Source organism: Gouania willdenowi, chromosome 4 (assembly GCF_900634775.1).
Source record: "Gouania willdenowi chromosome 4, fGouWil2.1, whole genome shotgun sequence".
Taxonomy (NCBI): Eukaryota; Metazoa; Chordata; class Actinopteri; order Blenniiformes; family Gobiesocidae; genus Gouania; species Gouania willdenowi.
The window spans coordinates 40,772,830-40,788,712 of NC_041047.1; the positions used below are offsets into that span (position 1 = coordinate 40,772,830).

At 40.1% G+C, this 15,883-nt stretch overlaps 2 protein-coding genes across 6 annotated transcripts in view; one reads left to right on the plus strand and one right to left on the minus strand.

Annotated features, from left to right (window-relative positions):
* lrrc41 (leucine rich repeat containing 41) overlaps positions 1-9,150 on the plus strand; it is a 36,508-nt gene extending 27,358 nt beyond the window's left edge. The window contains exons 10-11 of one of the 5 annotated variants that reach the window (XR_003673910.1): positions 6,972-7,331; positions 8,941-9,150. Coding sequence is in view for 4 of the 5 variants with exons in the window: in XM_028444659.1 (XP_028300460.1) it covers positions 6,972-7,230 (259 nt within the window). In the remaining variant the exon portion in view is untranslated. Of the gene's footprint in view, positions 1-6,971; positions 8,919-8,940 lie in introns of those variants that run through there. The other 4 variants (XM_028444659.1, XM_028444658.1, XM_028444660.1 and 1 more) reach the window with 4 other exon arrangements.
* Positions 9,151-9,257: 107 nt separating this feature from the next.
* arhgap39 (Rho GTPase activating protein 39) overlaps positions 9,258-15,883 on the minus strand; it is a 56,433-nt gene continuing 49,807 nt past the window's right edge. Inside the window, 3 exon segments of the mRNA XM_028444615.1 lie at positions 9,258-12,467; positions 15,523-15,557; positions 15,560-15,691. Of these exon segments, the coding sequence (XP_028300416.1) occupies positions 12,273-12,467; positions 15,523-15,557; positions 15,560-15,691 (362 nt within the window). The 3' untranslated portion in view covers positions 9,258-12,272.

Sequence of the window (15,883 nt, forward strand, 5' to 3'; positions counted from 1 at the left end):
AGTTTTATGTTTGACCACTAGATGTTGCAATTTGGCTTGAAATAAACACATATCCATTTTTATTCAGGTCTCTGTGGTGCCATGCGCTGTGGTTCCACTCTTTGGTGGCGTTACGCATGTGTCTAGTTCAGCAATGCTTTACCAATCAGAATGTTTGACAGTGCGTTGTAAAACTCAGAGCCTTTAGAAATTGATGATATCAAACACTAAGGGGGTGGCCCTGGCCAATCAGAGCTGGGTAAAGGAGGGATCGGCTATTTTACACACAAGCACTATGCGCCTCATTGGACAGATTTGTCGATTGAGAAGTGCTCAGATGTGTGTAATGGCGGTATCTGTCTGACTACACGATATAGCTTTATCAAAATATAGAGTTTTGTGCACATTGAAGCAACTTTTGTTAAAAAACTACCAAGGTAAGACACAATTTGTCATCATTGCTGACTTTTTCCACTGTGGAAGGTATAGATGGTGTGATTAATTCATTCTTTACAACATTTAGACCCGTGAGAGTCACGGAAGCTGGAGCGGCCCCCAGTAAAATGGTAAAATGATCCTTAAGACAACTGACTGGTTGTGGGAAAAGTTGATAAATGAAATCAACTTTATTTATATAGCGCAATTTACAACAAACTAATCTCAATGCGCTTAACAAAATATAAAATTCATAGTAAGTAATAGGGATGCAAACAATTAATCGATTATTGATTAATTGTCGATAAGAAATTACTCAATTAAAATAAATTAACTCAGTTTTGAACGCATAATTCCCCGTCCGTCCACGTGAGGGTGCGCTTGATGCCTGACGTACTTGATGCACACTCGGGAACACAAGCAAAGCAGGGCTCTGATGACAACAGCAAGACAAATGAGAAGTGGTACACTGACAGGATGAAGAGGGCAAAACGGAGTGCAGTATGGAGCCACTTTAAGTTGGTTAATGATGACAAAGATGCCAAATGCACAATATGTGAAAGTATTTTAAAGTACAACAACTACACTACTTCATTGAATTACCACCTAAATATGTCACATTCAGCCATGCTTCAAGCAGCGAGTCGTTCTTCTCAGCCTACCATCACCACAGCGTTGGGACGAAGGGTATGTGACACCATCAAAGCAGAGGGCATTACCCAGTGGATATGTAACATGGTTACTTCAGACATGTAATAAAGTACATCGAGCCAGGGTACAATATCCCCTCTAGAACAACCATAACCACCTGCGTGGAAGCAAGCTACGTGAGGAAGAAGGCCGATATGAAAACACAGCTCGCAACCGCGATTGTGGCCCTCACAACAGACTGTTGGACTTGAATACAGAAAGCTACATCACAGTTACATGCCATTACACTGAACCGGACTGGCAGGTAATGTCAGCAGTCCTACTCACAGAGAGCATGTCAGTGAGATATGCAGCTGACAAATTAAACCAGGCTGTGGAAACATGGGGTCTCACCGGCCGTGTAGTTGCTTGTATACACGACAGTGCACGGAATATTGTCTCTGCAAACAGTCCCACACGAGTCAATTGGCACTCAGTTCCATGTTTTGCCCACACTCTGAAGCTGGCCATTAACAATGGTTTCGCTACCTACATTAACCCAGTCATTGTAGGTGCTAACAGACACGTACAACACTTCAATCATAGCAATCCAGCAAACAAGGCGCTCGTAGCAAAATAAAAAGAAGCTGCCGTCTCAAAAACTCCTTCAATCCTGTAAAACCAGGTGGAATTCAGTCATTGTAATGTTTAACAGACTAACGGAGCAGCGGTGGACCGTGTCTGCTGTACTATATGACCGCACAGTGACCAAACTCACAGATGCGAGAACGCTGGAGCTGAGAGATGAATATTGGCAATTGATGGAGGATGAGGTGCCAGAGCTGGAAACACTCAACTTTGCAATGATGATTATGTGTCTGAGACTGAGGTGTCCATATCAGACACGTACCCCATCACCTTCAGCCTGATCAACGTGCATCTCAAGACAGACGAGGGAGACGCCAGCAAAGTGGGGGAATTCAAATCCAGAGTCAGGATGAAAGGATGAAGGTAAACTCAATCATTAATATAATTATTGCTGATATTTTTAACTGTATGCATTGCCCACAAAGCACATTGTTTGACAATTATAGTTTTTAACTGCTTCTACTATCTTATCTAATTAATATTATTAATTAATATCAAGCAATCTATTAATGATTAATAGTGGTTCATTCATGAAATGATACAACTCTTAACCTATTACAAACAAATGATGATTAAAAACAAAATCACATTTAAATCTAATTTTTTTTCTTTTTCTTCACAGATGGCTTCTGATGACTTAATGTCAACACCACCAATGCTAGGCACAAGCACCTGGGATTTCTAACCCCTCTAAGGAGGATTGCAGCTCATGCCAAACTGCTGGAAGTGCTGGTAGAACATCAGCAGATGTGACAGTCCAGTCCTGGTCTACTAATGTTATTGTGATATTGTCACATTTCCCAGTTTAAAGGGGATTAAAAATGCTGCTAATAGTCCACATGTAACACATTATTTACTTTTCAGAAATTATTTTATTTATTTAATTATGCTGCTAAGAGATGGCGCACTAATTTATTTTCATGTTAAAGTAGCCTACATAGTATTGTATTCTTCTATTCAGGAATTTATTTTTTATGCTGCTGCTATTAATGTTTTCAATGTAGCAGATGAGAGAATGCCCAATTTATTTTCATGTTAAGTAGCCTGTGTAATATTTTTGATATTTTCTATTCAGAATATGTTTGATATGCTTCCAAAATGTGATTATCTGCCCTCAATTGAGCCCAGAATAAATCTTTGATTGAAGAATATGATTTGCACTTTTTTTAATATATCATAGAGAAGATAGTATTTTATGTTATGCATACAGCAGATAGAACCTATTCAGAGGGAAATTCAGCCTTTCAGAAAAATTGCCGCTTATCAATTAATCGATAATCGATCAATAAGATGAAACCACTATCGATTAATTAATTACTCGATAATTTGCATCCCTAGTAAGACAGAAAAAACCCAACAAGATCCACATGAACAAGCATTTAGCGACAGTGAGAAGAATCGACAGGAAGAAATCTCCGTTAGAACCAGGTTCAGAGGTGGCAGCCAACTGCGTTGACTGGTTGGGGTTAGTGGACAGAAGGACCAACAGAACAGGATAGAGAGATAGAACATCAGTGTCCCAGACTAGCCAAACCACGAACCACAGATTGGAGACCACCATCTCCAGCCTGAAACAGAAAAGAGAGAGAAGGACGAGGAGAAAGACATGATACAGGAAAACAATGGAATGAGTGAAAAAAACATCAGTTTAAATGGTGTTAAGCAGTGTGAGCACAATACAGGCACAACTGTGTCAGAATGGTTATCCCCCCATTGCAGCCCATTAGAGCTACAGTATGTGTAGATGGTGGATTGTGTTTGAATATAATGTTGGTGTTCTACATAATAATCTTAGTTTTTAGTTCCTATTTTTAGGTTTAGGGCTTTGTTCCTAGTGGTTAGGTTAACACTATTATACAGTATACGCTTTAGCATATAAGTAGGTTTTTAGTTTAGCCTTAAAGAAGGAGAGAGTAGCAGCTAACTAAGACTGGGAGCTGAAAGCTCTGCCTCATGTTCTACTTCTAGACACTTTAGAAACTTCCAGAAGAACGGCAAATTGAGAGCGTTGCGCGTGTTCTGCCCGGGCGATATAGGCACTAACAGGTCTTTAAGATGCACAGGAGCTTGATCATGTAGAGCTTTGTATGCTAACAAGAGGATTTAAACTCTATTCTAGATTTTACAGGAAGCCAATACTGTAGAAATATGCTCTCTCCTGTTAGTACCAGTTAGTATTTTAGTTGCAGCATTCTGAATTAACTGGAGACTTTTTAGTGAGTTACTGGGACATCCTGACAGTTGAGAGTTACAATAATCTAATCTAAATGTAACAAATTCATGGATTAGTTTTTCAACATCACTCTGGGCCAAGATATTCCTGATTTTAGAGATATTACGGAGGTGGAAGAAGGCTGTGATTTGTTTAATATGAGAGTTAAAAGATAAGTCACTATCAAAGATAACGCCTATGTTTTTTACAGTGGTGCTGGGTGACAGAGTAATGCCATCCAGAGACACTATTTGCTCTGATAATTTCTCTCTGAGGTGTTTTGGACCAAATAAAATTAAAACATTTTTTAAAATAATCGTTTCTTGAATCCCAAAAACACTTTCCAGTCTCTGCAGCAGTAAATGATGATCCACTGTATCGAAGGCTGCACTGAGATCAACCCTCTGTCTGAGGCTAAGAGGAGATGACCGTGGGCGACCGTGGCTCAGGTGGTAGTGGGTTGTCTTCTGATCGAGAGGTTGGGGATTCGATCCCAGTACCTGACTGTGTCGAAGTGTCCTTGGGCAAGACACTGAACCCTAAGTTGCTCCCAATGGTCGACTAGCGCCTTGCATGGCAATCCTGTCCCATTGGTGTGTGAATGTGAGAGTGATTGGGTGAATGAGCTGATATGTAAAGCGCTTTGAGACTGTTTCAGTGTGGTGATAAAGCGCTATATAAATCTAGTCCATTTACCATGATTGGTTACTTTTATGAAACATATTTTATTGATTTTTAACTACATATGTGTAAGACATAGAACAGTAATAGTTAAATTGTAATTGACAGTTTTTATTTATTTTCCACGGCAATTACAAATAAAATGTTTATCTAAACTCAATTACGATTCACAAGAGCAACAGGATTTTTCAATTACAATTATGCCAATTAATTGTAATGAATTATCAATTACAGGATTACAATAATAATTGACCCCAAGCCTATCTCAAAGTAAGGCTACAAATACACAACAATACCACAAGGTGGCAGCATTACACACGTGTCCCATTATAATACTTAGTAAATCAGAGATTTATCACAGCTTATTGTCTGATTCAAGAGATTTAAATACATTCATGTCAACATTTAGAATAATATCCAATCTGAGCATTAACACAGGAAAACACAAAAGGTTTGTTTTTGTTGCCATTTTGTATATTTTTCTCTCATTTTATGCCTTTTGTTCTGTTTCTGGGTTGATTTTGTATATTGTCATATCAAATGTTTTTATATATGTGTAATTTAACTGTCATTTTGTCTCATTTTGTGTATTTAATGTTTTCAGTTTTTTGAGTCATTTGTGTTTTGGTGTTTTGGAAACATTTAGTTTTTTTCGCATTGATGTGTGCGTTACTGTCGTTTGTGATGGTTTTCAATTATTTAGGGCCTGTACTATGAAGATGGATTTCCTCTTGTGCTAACTTCCAGGATTTAATCGGTGTGTGCTGTAGTACGATGCTGGTTAACGTCTTACCAGGCTAAATCACCATGGTAACTTAGGCTGAACACTTAACCTGGTCGGGACCAGGATGGATTTTAGTTCATATTTTTAAAGAATTATTCCTCAGTGGATGTAAGTTGCTCTACACAGTTTCTCTGTGTTTGTGATTGTTCTGACGCTGCAATCTCCAACAGTTTCACAGGAGTGTGCACATAGCCAGGCTGAAATATTTATATCCTGCTTAGTAGGACAGGGGCTCTCTGACAGAATGTTTGGTTAGGTGAAGCCTGTTAATATATTTTATCATTTTGTATATTCAGTAACACTTTACCTGAAGTTTTATACACAAGGCTGACATTACGCTGTCATTATCTGTCATTAGCATGAATTAAATGTCATGAAGGCTATCGTTAAGTGTTGTTGGCTAAATTATGACACCTTTGGAGCTATGTTGGCATTTTTTGTGTTAGGCGGAGGGATCTAGTGGGGTTAGGTAGGGTTAGGGTAAGGGTGTGCGATCTGACGATATTAGATCTTGAAGGATGAAACATGACGACTATCTGCCAAATCGCGGAGATCGTGGAAACGTCTGTAGTTCACATTTTATCCCTTGCGGTGCCTTGTCTGTGCCATACGTCTGTGTACCATACACAGCACATTCAAAGGTTTTTTTCTCTGCCAAAACACACTAATCAGGCTCATCTTAGCACTAAATATTTAAGCGCTCAATCAGCGCAGAAAGTACGCTACGAATGAATGAATGTGGTTTAGCAATGCTACAGAATTTTTCAGCCTTAATGAAGGAAAAAGTTGATATTGTGCTGCTAGTGATTAATAAAAGGGTCTTTGTGGCATTTTTCTCCATAACCCAATAATTGTTTTTGTGTAAAACTATATTGAAAAAAAAAAAAAATTGTTTATATTGACCATCACCATTTTGAGGACAAATATTGAGATATGAAAATTGTCCATATCACCCAGGCCTAATGTAACCAAAGCAGTAACGTTTTATCTTGTAAAGCTTATGATTGTCCAAACTGTGAGAAATGAGGGCTTTAAAAAAACATGACTTTTTGCTTGTCAGCGTTTTTGTTTGATGTTATTTGTACTTGGAACCAGTTTCCATAAATTTTTTACAAAAATATTTTAAAATGTTTGGAACATACCCTGACTTAAATATAATTTGATCTTTTTTCCATTTAGGGTGATGATTTTATGGGTTTGTTTTATTGGTAAATAACTTTAAAATAGTCAAAATGATCTGAATGAAAAAAATTGCGATAAAATGTGAATTTTGCCCATATTGCCCACCCCTAGGTCAGGGTAACAAACACTTAATGACAGCCTCCATGACACCTTATTCATGCTAATGACAGCAGTCATGTCATAATATGTTAATGACAGCTTTATGTAAGTTTAAGTTTTAACCTTTTTTTTTTTTTTTTTGTGTGGGTTTGTTGTTGTTTTGTTATGAATTGTTTTGTGTGTTTTTGAAGCAATTTTGCCAGTTTCTTGGGGTTTTTTTTGCAATCATAGTGTTTTTGTTTTTATGGGAGCATCTTTGTGCATTTTTGTCATTAACGAGGTCTTGAAACATGTGATATTTTCATGTGTTCCTTTTCTTAGACGTCCACACGTTCACCTCACTGATGTTTTCTCCAACAGCTCTAACTTCATCCAACCTGCTGAGATGCTGGAGTTTGCAGTGAAGCTGAAAGCCCACCGACCCCCCCACCCTCTGACCCTCCAGCTGATGAAGAACCCTGGGGACCGAGACCCGGACACGTGGAACTCGGCCCTGAAGATGCTGTCGTCTTTTTGTGAGCTGCAGGTGGAGGTTTGGAGGTCCACTGACACCATGGTGGACCACATTGGGAACATGTGACTCTGGTTCTTTACTTCCTGTTCAGTTTGTGTGTGATGTCTCTTCAGGTTCTTCTTTAGGTTCTTCAGTCCAGCTTTAAGAAGTCAAACATCTCTTTATAGGTCTGTGGTCAGATCAAATACTCCTCCCCATAAGTATGATATGTAAGCAGTGAGAAAATGATTGTTGTGGTCTTTGGAATTGTTGGCAGGGATGTTTTTGAGCTCATTTGTGCCAGGCACAGACAATGCTCAAGTTTTGTTTGATTGTTTACAGGAAGTAAAGGACTGGATGGCTCATAATTGCCTAAAGCTTAATGACTCCAAAACTGAAATTGTTTGTATTTGGAAACTCGTGTGATGTCACTGCTCTGGGCCCTTTGAGTATCTATTTCCACGACTCTGCTGGGAATCTTGGGGTTGTTTTGGACCGTTCATTTAAGTTTGACAGACAAATTAGTTCAGTCGTCAAAAATAGCTTTTGTCAGCTGCGTTTGCTCAGCAAAATCAAATCCTATTTGCCTCACGCCGACCTGGAGCGTGTCATTTATGCTTTTATTACGTGTCGCTTAGATAATTGTAACTCTCTGTACTGTGGGCTCGATCAAACTTCCATCCGGCGTCTGCAGTTGGTTCAAAACGCAGCGGCGCGTTTGCTCACGGGAACGAGGAAACGTGAACACATAACTCGTGTTGGCCTCTGCACTGGCTTCCAGTCAGTTTTAGGATTCAGTTCAAGATACTGTTGATGGTTTTTAAATGTCTGAATGGGTTGGCTCCATCCTACCTTTCGGAGCTTTTGTTGTTTCGTGATCCAGGTCGAACGCTGAGATCCTCCAATCAATTGACTCTGGTGGTGCCAATAGCTAAGCGTAAAACCAGAGGAGACCGGGCTTTTACCGTAGCGGCTCCGAGTCTCTGGAACAGCCTTCCTCTGAATGTCAAAATGGCCCAGTCCATTCATGTTTTTAAGTCATTGTTGCAAACCCATCTTTTTGCTTTGGCTTTCAACACAAGTTGAGCAGATCCCATGTCTTTTATTATTATTGTTTTATGCTGTATATTTTGTGACTGTTTTTACATTGTATTTTGTAATGTTTGCTGTACAGCACTTTGGGCATTTATAGCTGTTTTGAAATGTGCCATATAAATAAACCTGACATTGACATTTTAGTGATATACACTGTGGAAGATTTTCGCAATTTATCGGAAACATGTAATTATCAAATAAATGTTTTTTAAAACATTTATAAGGGACTATATTTACACAATAATTGTTTCTTCTTGCCAAAGGTGTTGTTTTATGAGCTTGGGGAATGAACTGGGATGATTTTAAGACCTTAGATGATACTCTGCCGTGTATATTGATGATGTTATGGACAATCTTACGCAAAATGACTCCCCAGGTCAAAATATTATCAACTGTTTATTTTGTCACTCTTGTCATCAGACGTCCAAAATAGATTTAGAAGCAACCCAAATTATTTTGTTGAAGATGTCTCATAACTGTCGACATTTTGGTACCAAATATGACAAACTAATGTTTTGAAGTAAATTTGACAATTGTGTTTTTGATAAGTTGCAAAAATCTTCCACAGTGTACAAAACTAAAATGTGCCTCAAAAACACCCCTGCCACCAAACTCCAGTGACCACAACAATCATTTTCTTACTTCTTATATAATATATCATACTTGAAACAAATACAGTTGTGTTCTAATGTTCTGTTTCAGATATGGCAGATAACCTATTAGTTTCTGTCGATTGCGTCGCTGACATCCTGAGGTTGAAATAAAGCTGCACAGAAGAAAAAGCTTTGATGTTTCAATCGTTTATTAAAACCAGCTGCTGTCACATGTCCAGCTTCTCCTCAGCCTGCAGACTTCCTGCTTCTCTTCAGTAACACTGACATCAACCACCAATCAGAACACATAAAGGTGACAGAATGTTCTCCTCAAACACACTGTTGGATTAACTCAAAGTGCAGAAGCTACTGTCAGCTACATGCTAACGCTTGCTTTATGGGAACAATAGTCGACCATTGCTGCCATAAATCACTCGTTCATACACACGTCAAACGTCTCACTTAATGGTGGAAGTTTGATCTGAAGTGAGTCGGACCACAAAAAAAACAAAAAAGCACAAATTCAAACTGTGTTGCCTTAGTTTCACGTTGACGGGTAAGATATCATGTAAATCAGTGGTTCCCCAATGTTTTTTGTCCCATGTACCCCCTTTGCATTTTTGTCAGATCATATGTACCCCATCTTCATATCATAAAGCACCATCTCCATAAGTTCTCATGCTTTTTTAATTTCTGGAACAGCACCCCTAAATGTGTCTCCAATATTGGTTTCCAAATTCAAACGATTATTCATGTGGGATTTATTTTAAACGTTCTCCTGTGTAAAATGCAGCTAATTATTGTCTCGTATTTTTAAAAGTGTAATATAACGGTCCTTTACATCATAAAATAATCCTGTTTCAATAATATACAAGAAAATGTATTTTATTGAGCATTAGTACTGTTGGTTTGTGGTGAATTTGTCAAAAAAAAAAGGAACATTTGCTGATTATTTTTTAAATTGTTAAATCTTTCCGAGAACCCCCTGCACTGTGCTCCTGTATCCCTAGGGGTACACGTACCCCTGTTTGGGAACCACTGTTGTAAATTATTTTTAAAAATCCTGAGTGTTCCGCAGTTGGTCAAAATTTCTTTGATTTACAGCAAATCTAAACATTTGCAAAGTAATTTAATTTCCCAGAATTCTGTGAGATAATTTCGGAGAATTTTCTAAGTTGTAGAATATTACTGAAAACGACGTAGCACTGCAAGCCCCGTCAGGACTTTGGTGAAGTTTAGTAAATTTAGAAGAAAGTGACATTTCACAAAGAGTCGTGTTTTTGCTGAACAAATCTTCCTACGGGCCGGACGAAATGTTTCTGTTGGGCAGAATGTGGCCCGCAAGCCGCGAGTTTGGACACACCATGCTTTAGAGCTCTGAGTGGAATGTCTTTCGGCTCTGGTAGCCGTGCACTCTCCAAAAACACACAATCCTGTTGGTTTGATTGAACCAAGTCCCTCATGTTACACAACAAATAGTGCACGAGCACAACAATGTGCATGTGATCTGAGTGCAGTGTGTGTGGGAGGGACCAACTCTTAACATGTTGTCCAGGACGTTTGTGCTTTAACCACTGCACACATTTCAGCACCGACACGTTTTACACACACACACACAATCGTACAGAAAGATGAACACAAAGCCGACGACACAAGCTCTGAAGAAGGCAAAGGACAGATCTGCAATAAATAAAAATAAATTATGTTCAATGAGTTAAAACGTGGCAAACATCTGGAACAAAATCATCAAACAAGACTTTCTTTGTAGGCAGGTGTGACATAAACATACAATAAACACACACACATGCGCTTCCAGCAGAGGAACATGGTGAGTGCATGTGTGTGCACGTCAAACACTGATCACATGCTCAGACGATCACAGAGGAGAAGCGATCGCCTGCTGAGCTCTGATTGGTCAGCTTCCTCCAGCTCATCCAGCAGCCAATCAGAGAGCGACACATCATTACTGAAGTCTGGCGAGCATTAAATCCTCTTTCTGTGCTGGGTTCACATCCCATTCTGCTTCTGTAGTGAGGAACCTTGGTGTGAGAACCTAACAGAACAAGTCCATCACTTCCTGTTTCCTGCAAAGACGTCAGAGGCTTTGGAATCTTCTACACTTTCTGTTTCATCTTATTCCAGAATTCCTGAGCCTTCCCAGCACACACACACACAGGGAACCAGTGACACCAGTCCCTGCTGGACTCACAGGTGGAGGAACCTCAGGAGCTCAGAAGTTGTCCTCAGTTCATGTTCACTCACCTCCCCCATGGATGAAGTGATGCTGGAATAGGTTTAGACCAAATGAACAGCTATGCATCAGAGAAACGTCCTTAAAGGTTTTCTCTGATCCAGTCTGATCCCAGTAGCCTGGCAGATATGTCAAAAACATGTTCACCTCAGAACGAAAGCATGAACATTTGTATATGGGTTTTTTGAGGATGCAAAATCTATTTTAATGGGATCCACACTGGCAAACCAATGGTTCCCACTCAAAATCCAAAATGGCCACCATCCATATCGCCTTTGAATACTTTGTCATAACTTTGGTTCTATTTGATCACAGTGGTGAATGGTTTTCAGCATCAAAACATTCATTAATATATCTTAAAATACTGTAAATTGTGCTCAGAGGAAGATCCAAGATGGCTGACATCCGTGTTTTAATCTTATAACTTTGATTCTGTTTGTCGAAGAGATGTGATCAAAATGTAGGTTTTTGGGGACAATGATTGTCCGTCGAACAGAACCAAAGTTGTGGTAAAAAAGATGGCGACCATCTTGGATCTTGCTGTGAGCACTATTTGAGGTATTTTCAACCTATAATGTAAACTTATAGTTCACCACTGAGATCAAGCTTCTATGTCAAATAAAACCAAAGTTATAAAAAAAATATCCAAATTGGCAACACGGATGGTGGCCATCTTGGATTTCTTCATTTTCAGTGGGAACTGTTAGTTTACCAGCGTGGACCCGATTATAAATTGATTCAGCATACTGAATGTTCATGCTTTCTTCCAGAACTGAACATCTTAGCCTAATATTGCTACATATCTGCCCGGCTGCAGCTCCAGTGGAGGCACTGGAGCTGGAGCTGGGAACCAGCGACTGATAATGCTGTGGCTGATCTGTGTGGAAGTGCATTGAAAAACAAAAAACAGTAACGTTTTTTTGTGTAAAACTGTTTGTTATTAGGTTTTTGTTTTTTGTTTTTTTTGGGGGGGAGGGGATGTGTGAGTTGGTGAGTCCTTTCAAAATAAAGGTAATTGTATCGTAGTGAAGGCACACGCAGTGCTGCTATTTAACGTGAACTGTTACTCAAACACGGACATTTTCTCATGGAAATGACACTGAAGAACTACAGGTGTAAAAAAAACAGCTGCTCCACTGGGAAAGGAGCAGGGCAGTGAGTCTATGTCCTCCTGATCACCCATTGGACGGCTATAGGATCCCATCCATGAAGCTGGTGTCCAGCCTTTGGATCAGCAGCCGAATGAAGGACATTTCTTTGCGCGTGTTTTCAAAGATCACTCTGGGGTCGTCGGACTGGCAGCGCAGGCAGTTGGGAGCCATGACCATGGCCAGGTTGTTCACGTCCATCTTAGTGATGGTGACATTGGCTGACTGAGCGAAAACCTGCAGAAGGATTTTAGACAGAGAATAATAACTAGAACTGCAAGCAGTTATGAAAGGGGGCCAAGCCTTCCCCCAGGTTTTGCGGAGCCCATGGAATTATGTCACGAAGGATGACGGGCTTGGGGCGAGTGTCAGGACACGGGCCAACGTGCCATTTGCAGTGAACGCGTGGAAAGTTTATGAAGGTGTGATTTAAAATGTGAAAGTTACAAAATGCATTTGCACCCATTATAGCACCACCTAGTGGTGCACTTTTTGGTATGGTGGACTGTGTGCTCTTCTATATACACCCTGTAAATTTCACAGCCCGCAGCATAATACTTGAGCTGAAATAAATGTTTTTTATGTTGTAATAAGCCACGCCCAATTTGACCAATCACGATTAACTTCAAGATATGGCCTCAGGAGCGAGCCAAGGTCATACCCACCAAATTTGGTAAAAATTGGTCTTGACATTTAAGAGATATAACTGTCCCATATTTGCAGCGCTCCCTAGTGGCCAACATTATTCAACTATGGCTCGTACCCCCACAGTCACATGACAACCAAGGATCTCAGATTTGGTGTTGTTAGCATTTATTTTGACCGAGAAATGCAACAGTTCCCGTTTTACCAAGGAATTGATACCCTGAAGCCACACACCGATTTGGTTTTCCTATCTTAAACAATTTCTGAGAAAAGCTGTCCACTTCAACTCGGACTGACAGACGCACGGTCGAAGCTCAAACCTGTATCTCCATTCCTTTATAATAATTAATAACAATAATTATAAATACAAAATACGGCCTGAAAGATGCAACACATTCCACGCTAAGTTTGGGATTTATAAAAATAAATGTTAACTTTGACACTGACGCACTAACACGACGGTGCCGGAGATGAGATGGTGAATTAATGTTGTCACATATCACACTTAAAGGTCCAGTATTATGCTATTTTTCACACATCTCTATTTGTTCCAAGAACCTCAACAACATAGTATTTAAGGTTTATTTTCCCAAACTCGCCTGTTTTCTGTAGTTTTAGCCCTCTGAAAAGTCTCTTTCATGACGCTTCTAAAAACAGGCTGTTTTGGGGCCTTCATGCATATGCATGATTGGGCGTGTCTCTAGACACCAGGTTTGTCAGGAGGAAGAGTTTCTACCTTATGAGTCATAAGGGGGCAAAAATCCAACTCGCCCGTTTGGAGCTGATTTTTTTTACAAAATATGGAATAACGGGAGGGAGGAAACAAATCTTTTTCAACGTTGGCCCTCTGAATGAGGCTGTATATCACTGTAGAAAAAACATTATAAAGTGAACTTTTCATAATTCTGTCTCTTTGAAGTGAAAAACAACAATTCAGGTTCACTACTGTTATTTATTATTGCCAGTATTTAGTGTGTCAGCTGCTGGATAGAAACGCTGGAGCGGAGTCTGGAATGGACTGCTTGTTTATGTCTCAGACGTAGGTTGACATATTCAGATCTGAATTGTTTTTTTTTTGCTGATATTGAAGCGATTTCTGATATTGATATGGGATCTGTACAGCAGACGTTACACTGTTACAGTCGCACTGTTGGCCTGTGGAATGACAGGGAATACATCTGCACACCTTTGTGTTGGAGCTGATGTATCTGTTGATGTTTTAAGTGTGTGTGTGTGTGTATGGGGGGTAGATCCCTTCTAAATTCATGTGCACCAGTCCAACGAACGCGTAAACAAATGCATAAACGAATGCGCCTGCACGTCTGATCTACATTTTCCATTGAATTAGAAATGGTACACGGGTACAATGCACAAGCATGTGTGCTTGAAGGTGTTAACAGGTCTACGCCACACCTGGTTGTGCACCTAACAAACATAAATATATCAGTCACACGTAGACGTAGGTGTGGCGTGAGTGAAGCTATAGCGATCAGGTGCTCTTCACTATCGATCACCGTCTATGTGACATGTAAACACCTGTTACGTGCTTACGCCTGCAGGCGTATACATGTGTGCAGGTATGTTAGTGTGTGTATGTGTGAGAGAGAGTGTATAACGGACCACCATTTAGTCCGATTACAGTCTGTGTCACAAAACCCGTCCATATAGTGGTAGTGACTGTAGTGTTACGCTCTGAGTCAGATCGTTGCTGTGATTGGACAGGATACGACACTAAACACTCACACACACTTACTGACTTACACAAGCTGCACGCCTGACAATTTTTTAGTGTTTACATGTCACGCAGACGGTGCTACATAGTGATCACTATAGCTTCACTCACGCCACACCTGCCACTACACCTAACTACTTAAATTAGGTAAGTTTAATGAAAGTTAAGGCTGGGATACACTGTGCGATTTCTTCAATCGTTGCACTCAGCTCCAGCTCAAACTGTGCGACTCAGATGCAGAGCCCGAATGTGTGCAGCTCACGATTCATGTTCTCACACTGTACATTCATACACGACACGTTTGGGTCTTGTTTCCGGAAATGCAACGTACAAATGAGAAGAAGAAGAAGAAGAAGAAGAACTCTTAAGCATCGCCATTAAAACAGACGAAGAAGAAAAACCCGGAAGTGGAAAGACACTCGCAAATCTCAGCAAAAATAGCTTTAAAAAAGAAAAGACGGTGATGTGATGGACCAGGAACTGGATGGACACACGTGGGCAGTACAGTCTGTCAATTTTACAGCGGTCCTATTGTGTTTGTGCATGCGCAGTGTGAGAGTTTAAGGTAAGCCGGTCCGTGACACTGCTTCAACTGTGAGATACCCTCATGTTTGAAATCCTTACGACCTACGATTGCTGGGAGCTGGTCATGAGGTGTTAATCACTTCTCGTGACTCCATGTATACTACACGATGCACAACACACGATCTAGCAGAGACTCGCACGATTCCAGAAATAGACGCACAAGTCAAAAATCAGTTAAAAATGGGACAAAAATTGTACAGTGTATGCCTGCCTTTAGGTAGGCAGGTGCACGTGAAAATGGACTAACAAACGTATGGGGTATGCAATGAATTTAGAATGGATTCACTCCCCATAGTGTGTGTGCGCGTGCGTGGTGTGTGTGCGTGGTACCTGCAGGAAGCGGATGAGGTAGCAGAGCACCAGTTGTTGGTGTGTGGAAGTCCCAAGACGACGTTAACAGCTGCCTCTGGGTTGTCATAGTGACTGATGCATTCCTCGTAGAACTCATGAGGAATGAGCGGCTCCTCCAGCTCTCTGTACCACAGCTTTAGTAGAGAAGCTAGGGACACACACCACAGCACATCATTAGTAATTGAGAAGGTAATTGTCATTGACTGAGGATAAAAAACAATTGGAATTTAATTGTAACTGGAGAAAATGCTGGTCACTGTAATTGAAATTGAATTGTAACTGAACATGGATAATTAAAAATGTAATTGTAACTGAAAATGTAATTGACTCCAACCCTGCT